The following is a 22,926-nucleotide window of genomic DNA, read 5'->3' as shown; positions in this document are numbered from 1 at the left end:
CGCTGTAGTGCCGGTACTGTGTGGGGCTGGCTCGGACATTTTTGCTGTGAGGGTCAGCTGCGGTGCACGCGAGCAGTTACTGATTCAGTGGCTGTACGCACCGTCTGCTTCGCTGCCCACGACTGAGCTGCGTCCGCTCCTAGAATGGCGCCGGGTGTTGGCGTATAGCGCGGACCCGATGCTGTACAGCGAAGGGAACGAGAGTCGGTTTTCGGCCTCGACGTCAGACCTCGACTTAGCTTCCGACAAGGAAGACGGGTAACGGGATGCCGCTAGAGGGGTTGCGTCCACGTCCTCGTCGACTGCAGACCCGCTCATGCTGTTCCTGCCAAAGTAGTCCATGAGGCTCTCCGACGCCTTCGACGGCCGCCGCGCAGTCAGTCCTACCGGCCGCATAGGGGCGAGCGCTGCAGTGCCGAGCGCGCTCAGCTTGACCTCGATGCTCTCGCCGCCGGCCTGGGGCTCGCTGGCGCGGGCCTTCCTGCCGCTGGAGGGCTGCCATGACGCGGTGCTGATGGCGGACGGAGTGCTCTCGGTGGACGTGGTGCGCGACAGCGGCAGATGCGACTCCATGGCGACGCTGGCGCTGCGGCCTCGCGGGGTTACTGAGGAAACAGTCGCCAAACAATGCTTTTTCCAGGCGAGCGCGGCCTTGCGCCCATGACGTCTGTCCCTGTCCCAGCAGCCAGCGCGCCGCCGGGGCCAGGGCCATTTGGGCCATTTGGGCCATTTGGCCTTCGACGCGGCACACGGTACGCCGCAGGCTGTAGCGTGTCACGATGCAGGCGGCCATTGGCACAACCCGCGGTACATCACAAACAAGGAAGGCAGATCAGCGGAGGACAGTCTCGTAACCGCCCACGAAGAACCACCGAGTTGAGAGAGTCAAGATGGTTCCGCGAGAGCAGACGTCGAGAGCGCAGACATGTAGTCGTCGCTGTCAACCCAGTGCAATGCAGGCCCGCGGCCGTCATCCTCACGGCCGCCCGTCACGGAACCCCTGCGCCGATCGACGTGTGGGGCCATCTGAGCTAATCTAATCTAATCTAATCTAATCTAGTCTAATCCCGTCCCCTCTCATCTCATCTAATCTAATCTAATCTAATCCCATCTCATCTCCGCCGAACTTTTTTTTGGGCCCGCAGGTTCACGCCTCCCAGCAGAACACGCGCCATCCCACGGTACAGTCGCAACTCGCGGAATCGCTGACCATGGCGGCCCCCAAAGTGCACAATGCCGCAGCCGCTGGCCCAGTCTCGAAGCGCCAGAAAGTGCAGGGCGACGGCAAGGAGACGTCTGCGCCGCTCGTGCGCCAGTCCAAAATCTTCGCGCCGTTCAGAGTGAGCTTCTCCGCGTTCAGCGTGAGTCGGTAGCTGACCACCCTGCAGACTGTCGGACTGGTCTCCCCCACTGCAGTACCCTTCACGTCGCTCCCACTCGGCAAGACGACGTTCCAGATCACCACCTCCGTCGGACGCTCCTTGCAGACCTACGACCTCAAGCGCGGACTGAACCTCGTCTTCATCACCCGACCGCAGACGCCCGAGGACGTGACCGCGACACTGGCATGGAAGAAGCTCGTCTTCGCAGCATGGGGCGGCGCTGGGCCCAATGTCGAGCGCGGCGTCTGGGTGTTCCAGCGCGGAAAGAAGGTGGCCGAGCTTGAGCTGCCGCTGGGAGGCGTCGAGAGCATCGCCAGGCTGGTAGTCATGGGAGAGTGGATTGTGGGATGCGGTGCCACCAAGGTCGAGGTCTGGAAGACGGCCACGCTGGAGCACTACACCACTCTGCAGGGCGCGTCTTCGAGCAGGCTCTCGGGCTGCATCACCAACATGCCCACATACCTGAACAAGATCTTTGTAGGCAGGCAGGACGGCTCGGTCGAGATCTGGAACGTCAGCACCGGCAAGCTGCTCTACACGCTCCTGCCACCCGCGGCCGACTTCGGCGCCGTTACTGCTATGCAGCCAACGCCCGCGCTGTCGCTCCTCGCTATCGCTTACGAGTCCGGCCCGGTCACTATTCACGACATTCGCGCGGACAAGGAGGCTTTGCGACTGAACACTGGTGGCTCACAGAAAGCCGCCGTCACTTCCATCTCGTTCAGGACGGATGGGCTCGGTGCAGGAGAGGACGGTCGCGATGACGGTGTGATGGCGACTGCTAGCCATGAGAGCGGAGACGTCACTTTCTGGGACTTGAACAACGGCGGCCGCAAGATGGGCACTCTGCGTGGAGCTCACGGCCCCCCTCCTTCTGCAAGTGGTGGCGTCGGCGGTGGCATCAGCAAGATTGAGTTTCTGGCTGGCCAGGCAGTCATCGTATCAAGTGGTCTCGACAACACGCTCAAAAGCTGGATTTTCGATGAGACCCCGTTCTCGCCTGTACCGCGGATCCTGCACCAACGCGGAGGACACGCCGCGCCTGTCTCGACTTTGCGTTTCCTGCACTCGAACTCGGACGGCTCTGACGATACTGGCAAGTGGCTGCTCAGTGCAAGCAAAGACCGCAGTCTCTGGGGCTGGAGTTTGCGACGAGATGGTCAGAGCACGGAGCTCAGCCAGGGTGCGATCCAGAAGAAGGCCAAGAAGATGGGTCTGCTCCACGGTAGCTCAGACACTTCAAAGCATCACGTTAGGCTGGAAGACCTGAAAGCCCCGGCCATCACCTGCATGGCATGCTCGCTCAACCGCGATGGCGGTATGGGCACAATGCCGGGCGTCACTGGCATCTGGAACAACTCGTCGAAGGTCAAGGGCGACTCGAAAAAGGCCAGCGAAGTCAACATGACTGGCTGGGAGAGCATTGTCACCGGCCATGGTGACAAGACCGCAAGAACCTGGTTTTGGGGCCGCAAGCGAGCAGGAAGGTGGGCATTTGACACAGGCGATGGTACTGAAGTCAAGAGCGTTGCCATATCACCATGCGGCACCTTTGCCCTGATCGGATCCGCCGGTGGCTCTATCGACATGTACAACCTGCAGTCCGGCCAGCACCGACGCAGGTTTCCGGCCCGCCTCACACCAGCTGAAGCGAAGAAATACAAGCTGCACCAGCTCCAACTGGAAGAATCGACCGGCTTCGAGACTGACGATGCACCAAGGACATTTGCAAAGGGCGAGGGCAGGCACAAAGCTGCCGTAACCGGCCTCGCCATCGACAACCTCAACAGGACCCTCATCTCGTGCTCCGACGACGGCAAGATCAAATTCTGGAACTTCGCAACCGGCACCCTCCTCCACGAAGTCGACTGGTATCCCATGGTCAAAATCCTCTCTCTGCGCTACCACCCCAACTCCGACCTCATCGCGCTCTCCTGCGACGACGGCTCTCTCCGCATCCTCGACATCACAACCCGCAAGCTCATCCGAGAACTCTGGGCTACACGCACCTCCACCCCCATCACCACCATCGACTACACATTCTCCAGCGACGGGCGCTGGATCATCTCCGCGTCCTCAGACAGCACAGTCCGCGTCTGGGATCTGCCCACAGGACACTTGATCGACGCCATGCGCCTGCCCAAACCCATCAACACCATCGCCTTCTCGCCCACGGGCGACTTCCTGGCCACCGGTCTGGAGGGCGAGGTCGGCGTGCACATCTGGGCGAACCGAACGCTGTTCACACACGTGCCTACACGGCAGATTTCCGAGGGGGACGTTGCGTCTGTCTCTGCGCCCACGGCGTCTGGCGAGGGCGGCGAGAACATCGTTGCGCTGGCGGAAGAGGAGGGTGACGAGGATGAGGAGGAGGAGGATACTACGGCGGTGCCGGTGATGGACCAGTTGAGCGAGAAAATTACAACTCTCTCGCTCGTGCCCAGGTCGAGATGGCAAACCCTCTTACACTTGGACGTGATCCGGGCGCGCAACAAGCCGAAAGAAGCGCCCAAAGCGCCTGAACACGCGCCGTTCTTCTTGCCTGCTGTGGGCGAGAAGAGCGATGCGCTGAAGCCGCTTGATGCTGGCGAGGCCGGGAGCAGGATAAGTAGTAGTGCGCTGGCGAGCCGGGCGAGTGCTGCGACGAGCACGAGTGAGTTTACAAAGCTGCTTGCACAGACTGAGCAGAGCGGTGAGCACACCAAGCTGCTCCAGTACCTCTCGAGCCTGCCGCCCAGCGCGGCGGATATCGCCATTAGGACATTGGATACTACGGCCCCGTACACCGAGCTCAGGACGTTCATCACTGCGCTCACAGCGAGACTGCAGGAGAGGAGGGACTACGAGCTCGTGCAGGCGTGGATGAGCGTGTTCCTGCGTCTCCACGGCGACGTTGTTGTGCGCGACGAAGAACTTGTCGGACAGTTGCGCAAATGGCAAGACGAGTCGAAGAGAGAGCGAGAACGCGTCGGAGGACTCGTAGGGTACAGTGTTGGTGTTGTGGGATGGGTGCGCAGCGCACGCTAGAAGTCGATCTCCAACACCAATGATACAGATTATGCATTTCGATTTGAGCCATCTATAACGCTCTTGCACACTGTTGCTGACGCTATTGACGCCATTGCTGTGTGCGCCGGAATTCACGAGGCCAGGCAGTCGCTCCTCCAGGTACCCGAGACCCTCATCCACATCGCCTGATTGCTTGATCTCTAGAAAGAAGGAAGAGAAGTACCCTACTCAGGGGCCCTTCTGTCATCCCCTACGTCATGTGATTACTCCTTCATCGCTACTATCTACTCCCTCACTGCCACCCACAGGGCAGGTATATGATACATCGAACATGCTCGGTGTATCCTACACCATACGATGTATCATACACCGAGTTTGGTTCTTAGGGAGCCTGGTCGCCCTCCGCTGCCAGACGCAAACTTCTAGCCTTACCACCACATTACTTTGAAAATGCGATCTCACATCTACACATCGGCAGATGACCAACGCAACAGGAAATCCCAATCTAGAAGTGGTCTACGGAACTTCGTTCAACACAACGTGACGATGTGAATGGCTTTGGTCACTAGCGTTTGCTGGATGGTCAGGCAAGCAGATTCCACTCTGCCCCGACTGGGCTTTTTCGTGCAACGTCTCCGGTCGCGTATATAAGTGCAAATCTGGCTCATATTACGTACCATCCAGGAGAGGCTATGCGGACTGGCATGAGATATCAACTACCGTTTCGCAACGGACTTTTGCGCTGATCGTATTTGTGTATGCAGCACTGATTAGGAACAACTATGTGGTGGTGCAAGTTCTGGTCACTGCAATGTACGCGATCGGCATGGCTGCACTTGCTTATGTAGCTCATGTATTTTCGGAGTCGGCAGTCTGGTTATTCCTGGCGGAACGTCCTATGACACTGAAACAGCTGGGTGTCTACTTGGAAGCCAGTCGCGGTTCCATCCCCTCCTTCCCCCCTGCTTTGCGTGCCGCAAGAAACGCGGCCTCTACGATTGTGCTTTTTTGCACTGTTATCGTCACGCTGTTGCCTCGCTCCGGTGCCTCTCTGGTCGGGTTTGTCTATCAAAGGCGGAACGTCTCCGTGGCTTTTCAAAGCGAGTATCAGCCCTGTGGTCGTATGGGCTCTACTTTCAAACAACAAAACCCTCCAGCCCCCGTTAGAGATACCTCTGCTAGCCTTTGTACGTCCTGGTCATGGGGCCACTCTGCGACACTGCTGAAAGAGTACCACGAATGTTCATCGATCGGACTGTTTTGGGTAGTAGAGGCAATATGAGCGTAATGGTAACGAGGTTCAATCGAAACATCACCTGTCGTTCATGGCAGCTTCCAAAACCGAATCTGAAAAATGGCACATTCTACTTTGATACGGCCATGCACCAGAAGAATGAACGCCACGATGAGTCCGTCAAAGTCCTACGTCTGCCAAGACTGGCTGTATGGGTTCACGACTATAAGAGTTTTACTTCAACACGTACGGTGTCAACACTGGTGTTTGCAGCTCTCAACAGGGATATCACTGAAGGGTCTATCAGCACAAACTTGCCCATTCAAAAGGACAACGACAAGATCATCAAAAAGATTTCTGTAGTAGCCTGCGATGTCGACCTAGAGTTCATCGAAGGTATATTGACAATAGGCGAAGTTACCAACGGCGCTCCATTGGTTGCAATCAACACTTTAGCCGACAGCGAGATCACAGCGCCTGAGTCCGGCTCAGGTGAGACGAGATGGAATCCGATAGAACACCCAAAGAACACGTTGAACGAACTCGTCCTTTGCTCACGGTAGTTCCGGTCACCAATGGAGCTAGTATTCAAGGTGCACAACCTATGTATGAATACGGTCCCATACTTCCCAGACACTCTACTTCAACTAGTGTCAATGAGAGCAACGACCAGTGGAACATGACATACATCGAGAACTTCATCGAAGCGTTCATCAGTGTGTCCATCCTAGGAGACAGCAACAACTTCAACAACGGGGATGTCAGAACCTTGGCTTCCTATTCCTACGTTTTGAAGTTGCAATCCCCTAGATGCAAGCTTCTAATGGTCTCACCAATGATAATCTTGATCAACGGAGCAATTCTGCTCATCATGATCCTCCACCTTCACCACAAGCTGCGCATACCCGTCCTGCGACTCGCAACCCCAATTGAAATACTAAAAAGCGCCCAAACCGACCATCTAAGCTGCCAAGCTGCGAACGACATGCTCAAACCAACCCAGCCTTCTCAGCTTGAGAAGATCAAAGTGCGATTTGACGTCAACAACAGTGGACTATGGGGTCTGTCATGTCTTGACGATGATACAGGTCTCCTGGGAGATAGTGAGCTGCTTAAAGGGAGATCCTTGCCAGGTTCGACTGTTACACTCGAGTACCAATGCTTCCAGCGTTGATGTAAACTTCTCAGCAACATTGAGAGGGAATCAATTTTGGTGGGTATATATTTATTATTTTTACTTGAATTCTCACATACGACCACAGGACGTTGAAAACAAGGCTTCCCGTTCGCTCAGCCCTATTTAAGCAACGTACCGGCGGATTAGTAGTTAGGTGGGTGACCACTAGCGAATACCCGCTGTTGTATGTTTTTGCCTTTTTTTGCTTCTGTTAATACTCTTACGCCATCTTGTCAACTCGCTCAAACCTATTGTATGAAAAGAGACACCTCTTCCACATACGACCACAGGACGTTGAAAACAAGGCTTCCCGTTCGCTCAGCCCTATTTAAGCAACGTACTGGCAGATTAGTAGTTAGGTGGGTGACCACTAGCGAATACCTGCTGTTGTATGTTTTTGCCTTTTTGCTTCTATTAATACTCTTGCGCCATCTTGTCAACTTGCTCGAATTTATTTTATAAAAAGAGACATCTCTTCCACATACGACCATAGGACGTTGAAAAGTTCTCCCGTGCGATCCGCCGTCCGTCATGGCACCGTTTCCAGAAGGCCGTTATGCGCCTTCCCGTTTTCGGTAACCACGCCTTCTACCAGGCTAGGCTTAACCCAGATCTATTTGCTCTCTTTCTTCGTTGCATGAACACCAAACTGGAGACAGGATTCTGGTCTGTGACTGATATTCCGCTGGTGTTCACCTTCCCGTGGTCGTACGTTCCCTCCCGCTTGCTCTCCGCGCCCTCTCCACGACGGTCAACGTGCAAATATAGATACAACACTTCTTCCTTCACAGACTTGACCAAAAACATGCGTCAAGCGGCCAGGTGTTGAGGTCGTGCCTTAAGCAAAGCTCGTAGGCACTATTCGATTGGTTCTCGGGGATGAGCAGAGGTACAGAAAGCTGTCAGGGGTTATCACTTAAGCGAAGCTTGGAGTGATAGAGGTTTGTCGTCTAGTCAAAGACCGTGGCGACAGGTTGCAATGAGTAGTACAGAGGGTACTGTTTAGTTCGAGAGCGAGTGATAGCAACGAGTAGTACAGCGTATACCGTCTGGCTCGGAAGCTGGGGGTTGAGATTCCAATAACAAAGTTGATTGACGAGGCTGAACACGATGCCATAAGGGCAGCGTGTCCACTGGATATATACTTCCTATCGACTACGCTCGTTGACGAGCAAGTTGATTCTGACCTATCCGAATCGTCTGTCGTTTGTCAACAAGCACTCACGTGTGTCATGCCCGTTGACGAGCTCACTGACGAACGGTGGGGCTCGGTGGACTTGCTCGCTCGTTGACGAGCGCGTCTCGTGACTTAGCTGCTCAGGTCGCTCGGTACTAAGAGTGCTGATCGTACTAAGCATCGCCGACGCGACCTAACTGCTCGAGTCGCTCGATACTAAGAGTGTTGATCATGCTAAGCGTTACCGACGCGATCTAACTGCTCAGGTCGCTTGTCTTGCAGTCCCTCGACTCCTCTCGTCACGTAGTCCTGTTCGTTCAGTTTTGTTTGGGAGTTGTTCTCTGATTGTAACAGTGAGGCCTTCAAACGTATACTCCCACTGGTTATTCTTCCATCCTTCGCTCAGCACAACATCAACAAGCGGCAGGCAACCAGTCCAGAAGCTCGATTCCCCAAAACATCTGAATATAAACTGCACAGGGTTGCTGCTAGGAGATTCAGAGCTATCGGGCAGGGTTTGCGTGGGAGGATTCAGGTTCAGAAGGAACGTAGGTCAAATATTTTGAATCTGAGTAATTGGACCATCAACAGATGTCCTGCGAGCATAAAGTTCGAATCTTTTTCTCTGGATCTCTCCAACAGCAACACTTTGTTTATATCCTTGCTCCCTACTAGAGAACAAGTAACAAAAGTCCTGCCCCAGAACCTCAGGCACATCTAGCCTGCTTACGACAAGGGTGAGATGCTCAAGCTGATACTCAAGCTGATGTTCTTCCAAGCCAAGGGAACTCCCGTGTAGACTTGAGCAAAGGAAGTCATCTTCGTACTGGAGGTCGCTGCGGCGGTCAAAAGCAGCAAGCATAAGGTGAGGTCGTGCTCCGTTTGTTGTAATCCCGCTCAGGATGTCTAGATCAACGCCAATCAACACTATGTCTGTGTCTTTTGCGCTGTCGCTCGTTAGCCAGTCTTTGCTCTTGAATATAGCATTGGACACTCTGTCGTAAGCTCTGGACAAGCTGGGCATACTGGGAAGGATAGTGCACAGTCCTTTAGAGGGCATATATACAGCCAGTACTTGTATTAGGAGAGCCGCGTGCGTATCGTGACGATATATCCTTGGGTTATCTTGAGGGGCCAGCACGATAATCTGGTAGTAGGATTTGAGAAAGTTGTGAGGGGCAGTGCTCCACACATGTTTCGTCGCCTTTTGACATGGCACTGGCAGCACGTGATGGTCGGACATTGGGATCCGTGTCACGGGTATATACTGTTCGGTTCCCAGTACCCACATCTATTAGGTTACTGTACCTTTTTGGTCGGTGTAGCTCAGGTGGAACCGAGCCGAGCCCTCACAGTTAATGAAAGTACATTGTCTGACAGGGACGTTGACAGCTTGTACGGCATATGCGAGTGGGATGATTCTACTCAGTAACTACAGTACAATGAGAAGATTTCAGCATATGGCATCAAATATACTTCCAAATCCTTCAAACAAATCAAGTATACAACCTCAACAAATCCTCCAGATCCAGTATAACGTCAACTATCGTCGAATCCAATCAAATCCTCGTGAAGATTTGACTTGATTTGTTTGTTGCCAATTGTGCTTCCATGGTACTTTGGCATAGCGCAAGAATCGAACGAAACTGGATGTGACAGATCAAACAGCAAAGTGAGGTCGGGTGATCGTTCCTATTGTGAACAAGTAACGACAGGTGATAGACGTCGTCTGGAGAGTGATCACCGGTCTGCTCACTTTATGTACCCTCGTCTAATTTAGCCGACACCCAATCGAGACATCACGTGCAGACCGACTAAGGGTATTTGTGGAAAGGTCGAGATAATTGAGTTGATTGATCCGTTGAGCTATTTTCAGGAATCGGTTGAGACTGCATTGTAGAGGGGATAGCAGTGAAATGAAGGGGTGGGAAGCCAACCGAGCTAACCGAATGAGCTGGACAATCAGTGCAATGGGCCGCTGGCAAACAGTACTTGGCTTCAATGAAGGTTCGGCACATGCCGCGCATATAGGAGCTGACGTTCTCAAACCCGAGCTTAAGATTACAGCCTTCGCAAAAACACTAGACTAAAGAACCGCTAATCTAGATCTACAGTAGTAAATGTGTCTGCCAACCACAAACGCCATGCCCTCTTACCTCTGCCATCACGGTCGGGGTCGTATTGGAATAGCGCGGTTCCTCGTGTTGTCTCGAACATATTCTTTTCGTCCCCTATGGCTTTATCGGGGTCCAGGGTAACGTACTTGTACGGTGGTACGTAAGCCGGTTTCTTGCCTCCTAGTTGGTCTTTGATCGCATTACTTATTGTTCGCTAGGGGTCCGTTGCACTGATTGTCCAGCTCATTCGGTTAGTTCAGTTTGCTTCCCCATCCCTTCACTGCTATCCCTTCTACTATATAGTCCCGATTGATCCTCGCAATAGCTCAAAAGATAGACCAATAAACTCATCAATCTCAACCCTTCCACAATTTGTAGCCCTGAGTTATATCTGGGAAAGATTCAGTATCCTTCCAGATTGATCACAACTGTGTCAACAGTCCGAGCGTGTTCGGAAGAGGGTGACCTTGTGTCAACAAAGATGCCCAAACCCGTCGAAGACGCAATTCAAATCTGCTTTGATATGGACGAACGTTGCTTGCGGGTTGATCGTATGTGCATCATTCAAGATGACCTTTGCAACAAGCAAGATCAGATTTACGAAATGGCGTCAACCTACTCAAGAGCGCTGTTCACGATTGTCGTCACGGATGGCCAAGATATGGAGACATCACTGGCTGGAGTGACCAGAGAACGGTCTGTTCACGTCGGATCTTGTAGACTTGGTCAACGATTCATATAATGCCGGCTTTCCGACTTCGAAGTCACCGTGGCAAGCTCCATCTGGGCCACCCGAGGATGGACCTATCAAAAACAGCTTCTTTCTCAACGAAAGCTCACACCATCCCGATACAAGCACTGTGGTGGTGCCGTCAGGGTATGAACTCTGAGGGTCTTTTGGCTTTTCCAAGGTCGACCCTGTCTCCAAAGCGATCGTGAAGATTGTATAATGTAGCGGTGTGGACCGCTGTAGAATACTGACAGCTACGGTAAACGATAACGTAGGACTATCGGGTCGATGGAATACTGTGCTGGATTGCTATCTAGCTAGGAGGAGACGGCTATATACCTGACCTGTAACACACTAGTCCAGGGTAGTGGTCAGGGATATAGTCAGACACTGTACAGACCAACCGACACCGCAACATTAAACATAAATAAGTGCTGCCTCCTTGGACATCCAACGGCAAACCAAGCAACGCACGTTGAAGAAGCACGAGCAACATGAACAAAACGAAATTGCATACTTTACCAAGGTTGTGAAATGTGGAGGGCATGATTACAGGAAACGCGGGATTTGGGACGATGGCCGAAACGAAAAGCTTGAGAACAGGTTCAAGAGTATTGTACTTTGCAAGTAAGAGCTGAGCAGCACCCAACACGTGGCGTCTTCCAATATCTTTCTCGTCTACGGTTACGGATTTTGAAACCTGTCTGCGCTGACAAGGGATGATGCAGCTGAACAACGTGAAGCTATCAATTTACTGATAAATGGTCCAATACGCATGTGGGTTTGATTTTCGGTGCTTCTCGCAAGGACAGGTTGGTCCGGAACTGGGGGCGCATTCGTTCGAAGCCTGTTGAGCATGAGATTGTCCGCTCAAGAACTCCCGACGGCAGACTTGTGTAGTGGATACGCGCATTTTGCACCACGATAGCGTCCAGGACTCTCTGTAACATCACAAGCAACTTATCAAGGCAACTTGTCTTCCTCATCGAAAGACAACAGTTCTGATAGTTTCTCCGCAAAGTACTGAACGTGTCCTCTCATTACCAACATATCCCGGAGAATTCACCTCACATCCTCTTCGATTACGCTAATTCACCACATGTTCTTATGAGCTCTACCTGACGAAACAGTGAGATGGTATAAAGCGTCCCAGGCAAGCAAGCAGCCACCCAGCAGAAAACAAGCTATCCAACCCCTCATGTACCCTCATAAAATTCCCGTACCCCCTCCCTCTCCGGCATAAACTACGCACTCGCCGCCCTCGCAGCTGCAGCCCTCTCTTCCTCTTCCCTCTCCCGCCACTCCTCGTGCACTATGGCATCATACCGTATAACCATCCGCTGCTCATCCGTCGCATACACACGACCCTCCAATTGTGTCGGTCTCGTTTCCCTCTCCATCTCATCTTCCACGAAACTCCCCGCATGATCTACTCTGCCCTGCGGCACCTGCGGTACGCGTATTCCCATCGCCGCATCCCCACCTGTCACATAAAGGATACTCCTTTGTTTCGCCCGTGTGCCAACTTCTCGGCTTCCACTGCATGGTATCCCTCGATTCAGGATAGGGATTAAACCCCACCTGTAGTGTTTGCGGCTTGGTAGCTTTGGAGTGGTTGTTGGCGACCGTTAGGTTGTTCATGGCCATGGAGGGCGGAGGCAGGCAGTGGAGATGGCGCAGGCTGCGGATTCCCACACCCTGTATGACTAACACCCTGGCCACTCCTCGCAGCAGAGCTATCAAACTGCCGCAGCGGTGATGGACGGCGCGAGAAAGTCGCTGGATCCTTGGGGAGATGCTTGGTAATGCTGTACACGCGTGGAGAGCGTGAGGCTCGTTGCATGCGCGTCAGTGTACGTTGGGAAGTGCGCTGCTGGCTGTGGGTATGTTGGGTAGTAGGATGATGAGACAGCAGGGTTCGGTGTCCTTGTCGAGGTGTGGCCTGGGTGGTAGCGATTCACATAGGGGTTGGACAGTTCTTTGCTGTGGATGAATTTCTTGAGGGAGGGCATGGTTGTAGGCGGTGTTGATTTTCAACGTTGTTGATGGGGGATGTGCACTTGAGTTTGTCAAAGGAGGCGCGATGCGAATCTCGTGACCGTACAGGACACAGCGCGTGGTACTTGGCTTTGCGATTCTCAGCCTTGTAACGTGCCTCATACTTCACTCGTGGAGCATTGTGGACGTCAATGTCATTGTCAATGTTGCTATCAGAAGCCTCATGGTTTGATTGTTGAGGCAATGGAGGTGGCTGGGTTGATGGCTGGAGGAGCAGCCGGATGGCTCTCAATAGTTCAGATGGTAATCCTCATCATCTGGCTCTCCTTCTCTTGCCTCAAGCATTGCTGGCATGTGCACAGCTGGGTTGTCGTCTTCTTGACCGTTCTTGATAACCTCATCTTCTACATCATTGTCCTCACCAACCGCTGCCACTGCTTGAAAATAGGCTGCTGATTGGCTAGGATTACTGTCGTCAGCACTGCCAGGTGGTGTTGGTGGGAGGCTGGTTAGTGAGGAATCATCCCTCTCGAGGTCATCAACAGTGAAGGAGCAAGCTTGAAACGGCAATAGATGACTGCTGCTTAAGGGGAGATTCCTGCCAGGATCAACTGTTACACTCGAGTACTAATTCTTTCAGCGTTGATGTTAACTTCTGAGCAGCATTGAGAGGAAACCAGTTCTAATGGGTATATCTTTATTGTTTTTAGTTGCATTTTCACATACGACCATAGGACGTTGAAAACAAGGCTTCCCGTTCGCTCAGCCCTATTTAAGCAACGTACCGGCGGATTAGTAGTTAGGTGGGTGACCACTAGCGAATACCCGCTGTTGTATGTTTTTCTTTTTTTTTTTTTTGTTTTTTTGTTTTTTTTGTTTCTGCTGTTGATGTTCGAACTTTACGATTTCGTCTAAATGGCGGTCAAGCGATGTTTTTGTTGAGCGAACTGATGGCTTCTGGTCCGGTGAAGGTGTTTCTAGACACCTGTGAAAGGTGTGGGGAACAGGCAGATGGTCTGACATCCTCACAAGCGCACAACGACTCCCATCTTCCCCGGCGTCCAGGGGCGACAAATGCCTCATCTGCGTCGTCACTGCACACGAGTGCTGGTGCACTGCTGCCGGAGTGTTACAGGCTCTTATGAAGTTGAGAACACATTGTCTCTTGAAAGCGCCAGAGCAGGCAGCTGCAACTCTCGATCCCTTACAATTCCGAACTATTGATTTGCCGCTTGTAAAGTGATTGCATCGTGGTGTTGGTCCCCATCGAGAACAAAGGAAGGCGGTGGTGGTCGAGGAGAACGTGCAGGCAGCCCCGTTTTTGATGATCTGATTGGCCCGTATTCTGCTGCCTTGTGAGACTGACAAAGAAACACGGGTGACACAGCGGACGGAAGTTACGGATCCTGCATCATCTAGGTGAATCTTCTCTTTCAAGTCGTAGCGATAGCATATCGTCAAAGGTCATGCTGGGCTTCAGGCAGAAGAATTTCCAGACCTGGTGTTCGTCGGATTGATTGTGTACCTGTCGCGGTACATGGATGTCAACCACCGGTCCACCGGGTTCCGTCTGTCCCGCTTCCACCACAGATACACGACTCGGTCTTGTACATTCTTCATCAAAGCCAAACAAGGGTCTCGCCCGGGTACCGTATGTTCCAAATGGCCCCCAGTGTGCAGGTGATGCTACAACTTTGCGGCGCTGGGTAATTCTATGCTTTTGTCCTCGTGCTTCAAACGGCAGATATTTACCCCAGATTACTGTGTGCCGATTGCTGCAATAACGGAACAGAATATATTGCTCGAGTATGCGGAGATATTGAGGTCCTGTAGCTAAATAGGCTTAGTGTCTTGTGAAAATAAATTAAAACAAGGAGCGTAGATGTTTCGAGAAGGTCCCTTTGACTATCTCGCGCTTGCGACATCGCCGCGAGCAGTGGTGAGCTGGAGGCAGCAGTAATTCGGACCCATCGTGATTGTACACAGGGCTAAAAGGGGGAGTTGGTAGAGATGCTCCGAGGCGCTTGATTGGAAAGCTGACGACATCTTACACAGCGCTGTTTCGTATCGCCACGCAGTGCTGCAGTGCTACAGTGGGTCACAAAGAGACTCAGGGCTAGCTGCAGCTGCGCTTCGAGTCCGTTTGAAGCTGAGATGAGCCTTTTGCTCGACAGCGCACAGTAAAATGAAACACGTCCAAACGCGTGCAAGCGAGGGCTTTGACATGCACGGCAGCAGAGGAATGAGCGCTGGACGTGAGGCACGTTGTGGTCTCGACGCATCGTCTCCCCTGACCAGTCCCTGACTTGCCCTCTGGGGAACGGGCGGAATCCGAAGCGTACGGTAGTGAAACGGGTGGGTCGTGGGCTGAGCAGGGGACCAAGGGCGTGCGTCGCTGTGTGGTGCGGTATTGAGCACTTAGTGGCACTAAATTGGGCAAAGGCGTAAAACCCTTGGCATCCTACCAATCCGGCCAAGCGCAATCTGCAGGGGCGCAGCTGCCTCTTAGATAAAGCCAGCCCGTGAGGCCAGCTGTCAAGTTTTCCCAGCACCTCAATCTTATTGAACCCAACTCCACCCCTCCAGATGCAGTCCACTAAGACGCATCGACAATTTCTGACATCACGGGGATGATGGATACAACAACTTTCTTTTCTGAGACCATGACCACACCAGCAATGATGGCCTCTGGTCCTCTGACCCCACCATCGATCGACTCGGTCCCCACCACCATCAAAATGGAGGACCTCCAAGTCCCATACACAACACCATCACCATCACCATCTTCTATGGACACATCAGAGCCCTCCGCACAAACACCGGCACCCTTGACAACAGGGAGCAAACCGGTAAAAAAGAGGAAATCATGGGGCCAAGTTCTCCCAGAACCGAAGACCAGCCTACCACCCCGCAAGCGAGCCAAGACCGAGGACGAGAAGGAGCAGCGACGCATCGAGCGTGTAAAACGTAACCGCCTCGCCGCCCACAACTCTCGCGAACGTAAGCGTCAAGAGACCGAGCACCTCCAACAACAGAAGGACGCCCTCGAGGCCGAAATGAACGCACTCCGCGAGAAGGCTAACAGGGTTGATAAGCTGGAGGCCGAGCTCAGATACTGGCACCAGAAGTACCCTGGTGAGAAGGCTGAGTCATCCGACGTGACCTTCAGCTTCACCGAGACCGTCGATACCTTCAACCCCTCGCAGGCTCTCTCGGCGCCTCCATACTCTCCCATTTCAATGGACTCGATGGATTCACCAAGAGATTCGTCCTGCCAGCCTGAGACGCCCGCCTCCACATTCGAGGCCATCCCCGAATTCGACTCGACACAATATCCTGCTGCGATGTTGTGTGACCTGCAGTGTCAGTCGATTTCGGGCATGGCCTCCCCCATGGCGGCGATCCTTGCCTATCTTACTCTCTTCAACCTCTACATACAGTCGATACAAAGCCTGTTGTCCTCGACAACCTCTTCGACTTCGACCAGTTCCCTGAAGGTTCTCATTCAGTGGAACCCAATGTTAGCCTGGCTCACAACGATGACTTTTTCGGCACAGCCTTCTTTGGCCCAGGCTCAACTTCAGACTACTCAGGCCTTCCTGACGGTTTTGAAGCAAAGTTCTTTGACATGCAGAGTGCCTCTGGCGCACCTTTCGGTTGCGACGAGGCTCTCGCAGCAGACAACTAGCTTCGAGAACGCCATCAAGCCTGGTAGCGAGAAGAGCGAGACTGGGTCTCTTGGTGGCGTCCGAAGCTCACGATTGATGAAGTCTTGTAGGCTTAGACAATTAGGTCGGCGTAAGGGTGTACAATCATCGAGGATGGCAAGGGAACAGGTTGGGTGTGGTTTAACACGGCGTTACAGGGAGTCATGATCGTGTATCAATATTGTCTCGAGACTTGGTACATCTCCTGGATATCGTTTTGGCAAGTTGCACACCAAGGGCTGGTGCTCATGTAGTCAAACAAATCAAGTTCTCACCAACACAAACATTATCTTCTTTACACTGTGCACTTCGTCTTCTCCTTGATAATTGACTCACGGCTCCAACGCCTCAACACCTCCATACCATCCTGCAGTGACATCGTGCTCTCTCCACTTCACAATTCTAGATGTTTCTGTGGGTCTCGTTTACAGCGCCAGCCACAGCTGAGTGCGAAGCCGCTTCTTATGCGCGCTGATGCGAGCCCACTACAGATCGGTGTCAGCTTACTACTGTTTGGTGATCAGCTTCGCTCCGCTATCACGAAGTTAAGAATAGCACGGCAACAGGCTCTAGTGTATAGTTACAACCTTTGTTGCGGGTTTGTGATCTTTCGTAACGGCAACAGCGATGGATGGCGAAAAGCTTCAGACGAGAAGGGGTCTCTGCACAAGTGTACGCACGAACTTCTGCCTCGCTGTGCTGGGTGTGCCATGAGCTAATAATGTTTCTACGTTCTTTGATCCAGTGCCAGACTGTAACCGAGAACCAAGAATGCCCTCTACTCAGCAGTGACGTAGATAACTTAACCACGACCATTGAAGCGACCATCACCAATGCTTGTAGCAATTGCATGACAACAAGATGACTAGAACACGACCGCATCACTCCAACCGCAACTCATTAGATACACAATTCTCTCACTCAACAATAATTGTAGCATACTATTGAAGGCGATTCTTGTTCGTATCAGCCCACAATTTTGTGGAACAGCCATAGTGCACAGAGTCAACTTCACACCATCGCACATTCCTTGCATCAAGAAATTATTCATTCATTATCGTAGCTCGGATTTCATCCCTTGCTTGCAGGAGTATCGTCGATATCGCTCCTTGCATCCTCCCTTCTCCCAATAAACAATCGGGTCGCGAGGTTATTCATCTCTTCAACGAGAGCATTTACGCCTTCTTAGGCGCGTCGCCCGCAACAGTAGGCTCCGCCTGGTCGGCCCTGTTGCCGCCACCACTGGCACTGAGTCCCTCGATAGCTGTCGTCTATTAGCACGCGTTCCAAAGCATATCCCGCTCTTTGGTCAGGGCTGGCGAGATCGGGAGCAGACGTACCAGCGCCCTTCTCAAGCTCGGGGGCAGGGGCGACGTTGTTCTTGGCGTGCTGGGGCTGGGCTGAGGCCTGGTGGTTGTCAGCGATTAATTGCGCTCGAGCGCTGAGTTGCGAGGATACGTACGTCGCCAGAGTTGCCGTGGACAATGTTCTGACCCTCGATGGGGCCGTTGTCGCTGGATCCGTCTCCGTTACGGGGCATTATGATTGATTTAGAAGGAGGTTGTGTTTGGAAGTGTTGTAGCGGTAGAGGTACAATCGTAATGTGCAGTCTGTGTATGAGGGGTTACTCAATACTATATACTCATCGAAATCGTCGTGCTGTTTGCAAAGTGCGTTGTGGGTTCATGACGTCATAAGCGTCATAGTGAAGTGTCCTGACGATCACACGCATCTTTTGGAGGGTATTACAGCGGGTACCTGAAGTGAGCACACGACGATTAGGACAGAATGCCCTACAATGGTAGTTAGCAGTAGCGGTGAAAGGTCAAGGTGCATGTCATCGATTATTGAAGTTGATTGTCTAACCATAGCTATGCAAACCCACAAGATGCTCCGGATGCGCCAAACGCAATGCTTCCTAAACCATCCCCTAAAAACAACACGACACGATCATGAAGGCAGCCGCAATGCCTCGACCTTTGCACTTGTCGGTCGTCCCTCCATCAGCTCTGCTAGCACCAGTCCCGTACCTGGCGCATGAGAGATACCCCACGCGCCATGCCCTGCTGCTATAAATACCCCCCCATCTCCTCCACCCCTCGTCTTTACCCCTCCAAGCTTCTCATCAGGTATACGCGATACAAGGGGACGACCGCTGGACGTTACAGGACGAAAACACTACAAACATTAGCATACTGACACTAGAAACTGCGCACAGCTCGAATGCAGACTTACCAGTCCCTGCCGTAGCACCTCAATCTCCCGTCCAGCCCCATTATCCACCATCATAGCCCTCGCACAGCTCTTCAGTTGCTCAATCGCCTTCTCACTCGCCACAACATCCGTCGCCACATCCGGCAGCGGTATACTCGTGCTGTTCAGCCCAGCAAGATACAGCTCGCCGCCTATCCGCGCAAACCATTCTGGCGAGAAGCCCAGTGTATCTGTTGCAAACACTGCGTGGCAGACCTCCTTGTCGAGCTCTTGGGGGTTGAAGAATGGATTGCGCACGAGTAGCGAGTGGCCGGCGAGCGAGGAGACGGGGATACGGGTTTGTGCATTGGGGAAGAGGGTCGAGAAGACGCGGGGCGACCAGGCGCCGGAGGTGATGAGGAGGCGTGTGCAAGGTACTGCTTCCTGTCAATGGTGTTCTCATATTGAAGCTTAGAACAAAGCTTACGGTCGTGCAACTGCTTGTCCTGACTTCCCACAATCCTCACCCCGCTCAACACGCCTTTTGCGTCTCGTAGTACTTCTGTCGCCATCGCTGGATGTATCACCCTTACACCCCTCTCCTCAACACTACTCTTCAACCACTTGCAGAACCTAAATGGATCGATTTGCGCCGTCGTCCCGTCTCTCGAGATGACTTCCATAATGCCCTCTTTTGTTCTCCTCAACCACTCTGGGCCAGCTACGTCTTCTTCCCACGGTCGGTTATGGTTGGCGAGTTGTGCGCGACTAGTCCCGTTCTCAAGCCAATCCTCTCCCGACCCCGAGATAGCAGACTCGGAGTCCTGGGACAGCGAAATGCCAGTTGATTGCGAGTATCCCCATGTCTGTCGTCCTTGATATTTATCCGCGAGAGTCTTGTGCAGTCCGAACGAAAGCGTGCCGAGTGATGCTACGGATGGTGCGAACCCTACGTCTCATGATCAGCCATCATGCTCTTTCAATGACACATCCCATATCAATTGTAGAGTACGTACAGTCCTTCGCACAGAACCCCGCCGCTAGTCCGCTTGCGCAATGGAACAGTTCAGGACTACTATCCACCAGACATATCGACTCTGGTTTTGTATTCCCACTCTCGCACAAAAAGTACGCAGCGCTGAGTCCAATAATGCCACTCCCTAAGATAACCGTATGCGGCGATGTAGGCGACTTGAACGTTGTACCGTTGGTATCACCGTTGGGAACTCTAGGCGATGACATCGTTGCAGGGTGCAAGTAGCCGAAGCTCAAGTCAAAGCCGTCAAAGCCGTCAAAGCCGTCAAAGCTCGAAAAACGCCCAAACTACACCGTTGCGCCTCACGCAATCTATATAATCCGCCATCGGCCAGCCATCCCGGCATACCGGAAGTCTACTTCCCCTCAGCCCATCGAAGATCTACTCGTGTAGCGGCAAGATCCTTCGTCGCTGGCCCCATCGGTAGCATGTTCCCCCAATCCATAGGAATCTGCCCACAAAGTCAGGCCATATGGGCTCACTCGCTGCACCTTGGCGGGCCCTACCCGCAACTCACGCACACTTGTCATACTCGAAACGGCGACTCCTCGTACGACAAACAGTTTCTTTGCATATCATCACTGATCAAAACAGTAAAGTCAATACTAGAGCCGGCAGTATTGCTCGGATATGCATGCGATCATCGTCTCAGTTTTGCGTGCAAGAGCATCCACTTCTCGAATGATCTGCTGGTCGTTTGATGACCTCGACCCACAACGATAAGATTGCAAAGGTACACGACATTCGAGAAATATTCCTATTCAAGCTACCGTGTGCTAGGTAATATCAATGTTCGTCCTGTTCATCTGGGCTTTCGATACACCAATATGAGGGTTGAATGCAAGAAGCAGACCATCCAGTGCCATCTACTGACAGACTGTAAGAATGAGACGAGAAGACACCTGTGCCCAAGTTCATGAGCTGATCTCAGTTTCCTTTGCTGCAGGTCGCTGTACGTCCCCGCCGGTGCTGTTGTTGCTGCTGCTTGAAACCCTCTCTCCGAACGGATAAGCGTACGCATGGTATATTGACTCCAGGCTTTCATAGTTGCGCTGTTTGTGGACGGTGAGCGGAGACTCCCGTACGTACCCAGGGTATGGATCTTCGCCTTTCGAGGGACGATTGGAGATATCCTTTCCGGAGCGGTCTCCGTCGGCCGAAAGAGCCGTCATTGATGGCTCGATCGAGCGAGGACCGGACTCTATGTGGACGTCCTTGGTACCCTCATTGGACTCGCAAGATGTTGGCCCGCTGGCATCATCCCCATATCCAGAACCGTCATAGAGACCAGCGTGTCGACCCCATATGTTCTCTTGAGCTGCATTTCGACGGGACTCGTTTGGGCTGTCCCAAACAATGTATGCGAAGTCGACAGGAGGACTGCTCCTAACTTCCATCCTCTTGCAATGTCCTGAAGAGGCAGGAGCTGTACTGTCGGCCGGAAGGATTGTCTTGTAAGACTGACTCGGAGTGCGGCGTGCATCAGTGTCCTCCGACATCGTGCCTGTCGAGTGCTCGCCATTGCTTGTCTCCCAATCCTTGCTGATGACAGAGTCTTTCCTGACTCGATCCTGCAGATCTTCACCTTGCTGTTTGGGACGAAGCGGCAGGACTTGATGGTGCTGGGGAACATTTGGAGCACGGACGGTGTCGCTCAGCTCTTTGGCTTGCTGCTTCGGGCGAGGTTCCAAGGCTTGGTGTTTTAGATGACCTTGCGTACATACGGTGTCTTGCAGCTTTGCGTCTTTATACTCACGTCTCATCTCCTCGGAGTTGCCATATCGACCGACAGGTGTGTGCGGACCGCTGTCGTGAGAAACCTTGGTTTCACTGTCGCCGGTATCGCCAGGGTCTTCGGCAAGCTTGAGACAAGCAAGTCCATTAAGCATGTCTGCATTGTCCATCGGTAGCTGCTCTTCGACTGGGATGTCAAAGTAGCCGGGATTTCCTTGGCCAATTTGGGCCAAAGAGGAGTTGATGGACGGTGGTAGTGGAACAAGCTCAGGATCGAGATCTCCCACAGTGAGATTCGTGCCTGGCAAGGGCGTAAGGACGGGTGTGGAGGGAGCATATCTCTCCAAGGGCGTTGGACTAGCATTCTGCCAAGGAACATGGTTCGCAGGATCGCGGTTGAAAGCCCTCTGCATCGGACCAGGCGTATCGGGGATCGTGCCAGCAGGCAAGTCGGTCGAAGGAGGAGGGACGTTGTATGGGGTCATCTGCCTCGCTGAGCCGGGGACTGTCATAGGTGACGAGTGCATCACCTCCAAGCTAGACCCGGATATCGAACGCTTATGCAAGTTGAGCTCGAACATGGGTTGGTCCAGTGGCGACTGCTGAAAGTTCAGCAGCGCGAGCGACGGTGATATGGGTAGTGGTGTTACACTAGTATCCTACAGATGTTAGAAGAGCTATCCAATCGTGCTGACACGAACACTCACTCTACGCGTGGAGGGAGATTGAGTGCGCGGCGTCTCAATTTGTTTGGTCTTGCTTGGAGGCGAGTGCAGATTTGCCAGAGATCGGAGGCTTCGCAAGGACCCAAGCAATTTCTTGCGCTTCGAGGGACTGTCTTTACTTGGAGAACCCTTACAGCGCTCAAGAGTGGCCCCAAAGTCTTCAAGATCGCAGTCTTCGACATCCTTAGGGACATCCGAGCGGGGAGGTGATTCGTATTGCGCTGCTGTACTCCTACTGTCAAGTTAGGCTAGGTTCTCAATGTTTTTGGGCGTACAGACTTGGAGGAGTGGCAGGTGTCCGCATTTTCGAAAGAATAGAGTCCAGGGAAGCTCTTTTTCGCACGGATGTTGAGGCGTTGAAAAGCCATGTTTGCTCACTGATGCTGTCTTGATCTGGTGTGAGCCGGGGAAACGTGGTTGTGGTCATTGGAAAATGCAACAGCAAATGTGAATCTGACGTGGCTTTCCACTCTTACGCTCTTACCGTTGTACCAGTTGTTTGTTGACATTCTAACTAGAACTTGCCGTACTGGTTGTGGCTAGCAAGTGCTCATAACATGCCGAGGAAGCCAACATCCGTCTCTAGAACCAACAATGCGAGAAGCCTAAGAAACAGGAAGTCGAGCCCCAGCTCGCACGAATCTCAGATGCAACAAAATCTTTTGAGTGCACGCATTGTTCTGTTATTTACATGGCAACATGGCGAG

The 22,926-nt window shown here is 52.8% G+C and overlaps 10 protein-coding genes across 10 annotated transcripts; 3 read left to right on the top strand and 7 right to left on the bottom strand.

Annotated features, from left to right (window-relative positions):
* Positions 1 to 3: 3 nt before the first annotated feature.
* BU25DRAFT_406976 (uncharacterized protein) lies at positions 4 to 387 on the bottom strand. The gene has a single exon (XM_033705416.1). The coding sequence runs from the start codon at positions 340 to 342 to the stop codon at positions 85 to 87; it is 258 nt and encodes an 85-aa protein (XP_033566639.1). The 5' UTR covers positions 343 to 387; the 3' UTR covers positions 4 to 84.
* Positions 388 to 1,211: 824 nt separating this feature from the next.
* Positions 1,212 to 4,409, top strand: BU25DRAFT_487941 (Utp21-domain-containing protein; the record flags this gene model as incomplete). Its single annotated transcript, XM_033711311.1, has 2 exons — positions 1,212 to 1,340; positions 1,389 to 4,409. The coding sequence occupies 2 exons, from the start codon at positions 1,212 to 1,214 to the stop codon at positions 4,407 to 4,409; spliced, it is 3,150 nt and encodes a 1,049-aa protein (XP_033566638.1).
* A 1,362-nt stretch (positions 4,410 to 5,771) lies between these two features.
* On the top strand, positions 5,772 to 6,799 carry BU25DRAFT_454772 (uncharacterized protein; the record flags this gene model as incomplete). Its single annotated transcript, XM_033709891.1, has 2 exons — positions 5,772 to 6,184; positions 6,277 to 6,799. The coding sequence occupies 2 exons, from the start codon at positions 5,772 to 5,774 to the stop codon at positions 6,797 to 6,799; spliced, it is 936 nt and encodes a 311-aa protein (XP_033566637.1).
* Positions 6,800 to 8,532: 1,733 nt separating this feature from the next.
* Positions 8,533 to 9,222, bottom strand: BU25DRAFT_418126 (uncharacterized protein; the record flags this gene model as incomplete). Its single annotated transcript, XM_033707854.1, has 1 exon — positions 8,533 to 9,222. The coding sequence occupies one exon, from the start codon at positions 9,220 to 9,222 to the stop codon at positions 8,533 to 8,535; it is 690 nt and encodes a 229-aa protein (XP_033566636.1).
* A 2,848-nt stretch (positions 9,223 to 12,070) lies between these two features.
* On the bottom strand, positions 12,071 to 13,009 carry BU25DRAFT_445484 (uncharacterized protein; the record flags this gene model as incomplete). The annotated part of the gene is made up of 3 exons (XM_033709440.1): positions 12,684 to 13,009; positions 12,408 to 12,634; positions 12,071 to 12,309 (listed from the first exon to the last, which is right to left on the bottom strand). The coding sequence occupies exons 1-3, from the start codon at positions 12,836 to 12,838 to the stop codon at positions 12,071 to 12,073; spliced, it is 621 nt and encodes a 206-aa protein (XP_033566635.1). The 5' UTR covers positions 12,839 to 13,009.
* A 508-nt stretch (positions 13,010 to 13,517) lies between these two features.
* Positions 13,518 to 14,135, bottom strand: BU25DRAFT_475997 (uncharacterized protein; the record flags this gene model as incomplete). Its single annotated transcript, XM_033710941.1, has 1 exon — positions 13,518 to 14,135. A coding segment is annotated over one exon (519 nt), but the record flags the coding sequence as incomplete, so codon positions are not given.
* A 1,334-nt stretch (positions 14,136 to 15,469) lies between these two features.
* Positions 15,470 to 16,633, top strand: BU25DRAFT_319156 (uncharacterized protein; the record flags this gene model as incomplete). The annotated part of the gene is made up of 1 exon (XM_033702231.1): positions 15,470 to 16,633. A coding segment is annotated over one exon (1,164 nt), but the record flags the coding sequence as incomplete, so codon positions are not given.
* A 1,073-nt stretch (positions 16,634 to 17,706) lies between these two features.
* Positions 17,707 to 18,071, bottom strand: BU25DRAFT_331919 (uncharacterized protein; the record flags this gene model as incomplete). Its single annotated transcript, XM_033702420.1, has 3 exons — positions 17,707 to 17,795; positions 17,872 to 17,931; positions 17,990 to 18,071. The coding sequence occupies 3 exons, from the start codon at positions 18,069 to 18,071 to the stop codon at positions 17,707 to 17,709; spliced, it is 231 nt and encodes a 76-aa protein (XP_033566632.1).
* A 410-nt stretch (positions 18,072 to 18,481) lies between these two features.
* Positions 18,482 to 19,966, bottom strand: BU25DRAFT_330787 (FAD dependent oxidoreductase; the record flags this gene model as incomplete). Its single annotated transcript, XM_033702373.1, has 4 exons — positions 18,482 to 18,709; positions 18,767 to 19,164; positions 19,212 to 19,673; positions 19,741 to 19,966. 4 exons carry the CDS (start codon positions 19,964 to 19,966, stop codon positions 18,482 to 18,484), a joined length of 1,314 nt encoding a protein of 437 aa, XP_033566631.1.
* Positions 19,967 to 20,333: 367 nt separating this feature from the next.
* Positions 20,334 to 22,171, bottom strand: BU25DRAFT_406971 (uncharacterized protein). Its single transcript, XM_033705415.1, has one exon. It carries the CDS (start codon positions 22,073 to 22,075, stop codon positions 20,675 to 20,677), a length of 1,401 nt encoding a protein of 466 aa, XP_033566630.1. The 5' UTR covers positions 22,076 to 22,171; the 3' UTR covers positions 20,334 to 20,674.
* Positions 22,172 to 22,926: the final 755 nt, after the last annotated feature.

This window comes from Macroventuria anomochaeta (assembly GCF_010093625.1).
Source record: "Macroventuria anomochaeta strain CBS 525.71 unplaced genomic scaffold BU25scaffold_3, whole genome shotgun sequence".
NCBI classification, from domain to species: domain Eukaryota; kingdom Fungi; phylum Ascomycota; class Dothideomycetes; order Pleosporales; family Didymellaceae; genus Macroventuria; species Macroventuria anomochaeta.
The sequence above is the reverse complement of the archived record's forward strand: the minus strand, read 5'-3'. Positions and strand labels throughout refer to the sequence as shown.

What these genes read in the sequence shown, in the direction of transcription:
- BU25DRAFT_406976 (XM_033705416.1), bottom strand. Translation starts at nt 342, where the DNA reads ATGGACTACTTTGGCAGGAACAGCATGAGCGGGTCTGCAGTCGACGAG.
- BU25DRAFT_406971 (XM_033705415.1), bottom strand. Translation starts at nt 22,075, where the DNA reads ATGTTCGAGCTCAACTTGCATAAGCGTTCGATATCCGGGTCTAGCTTG.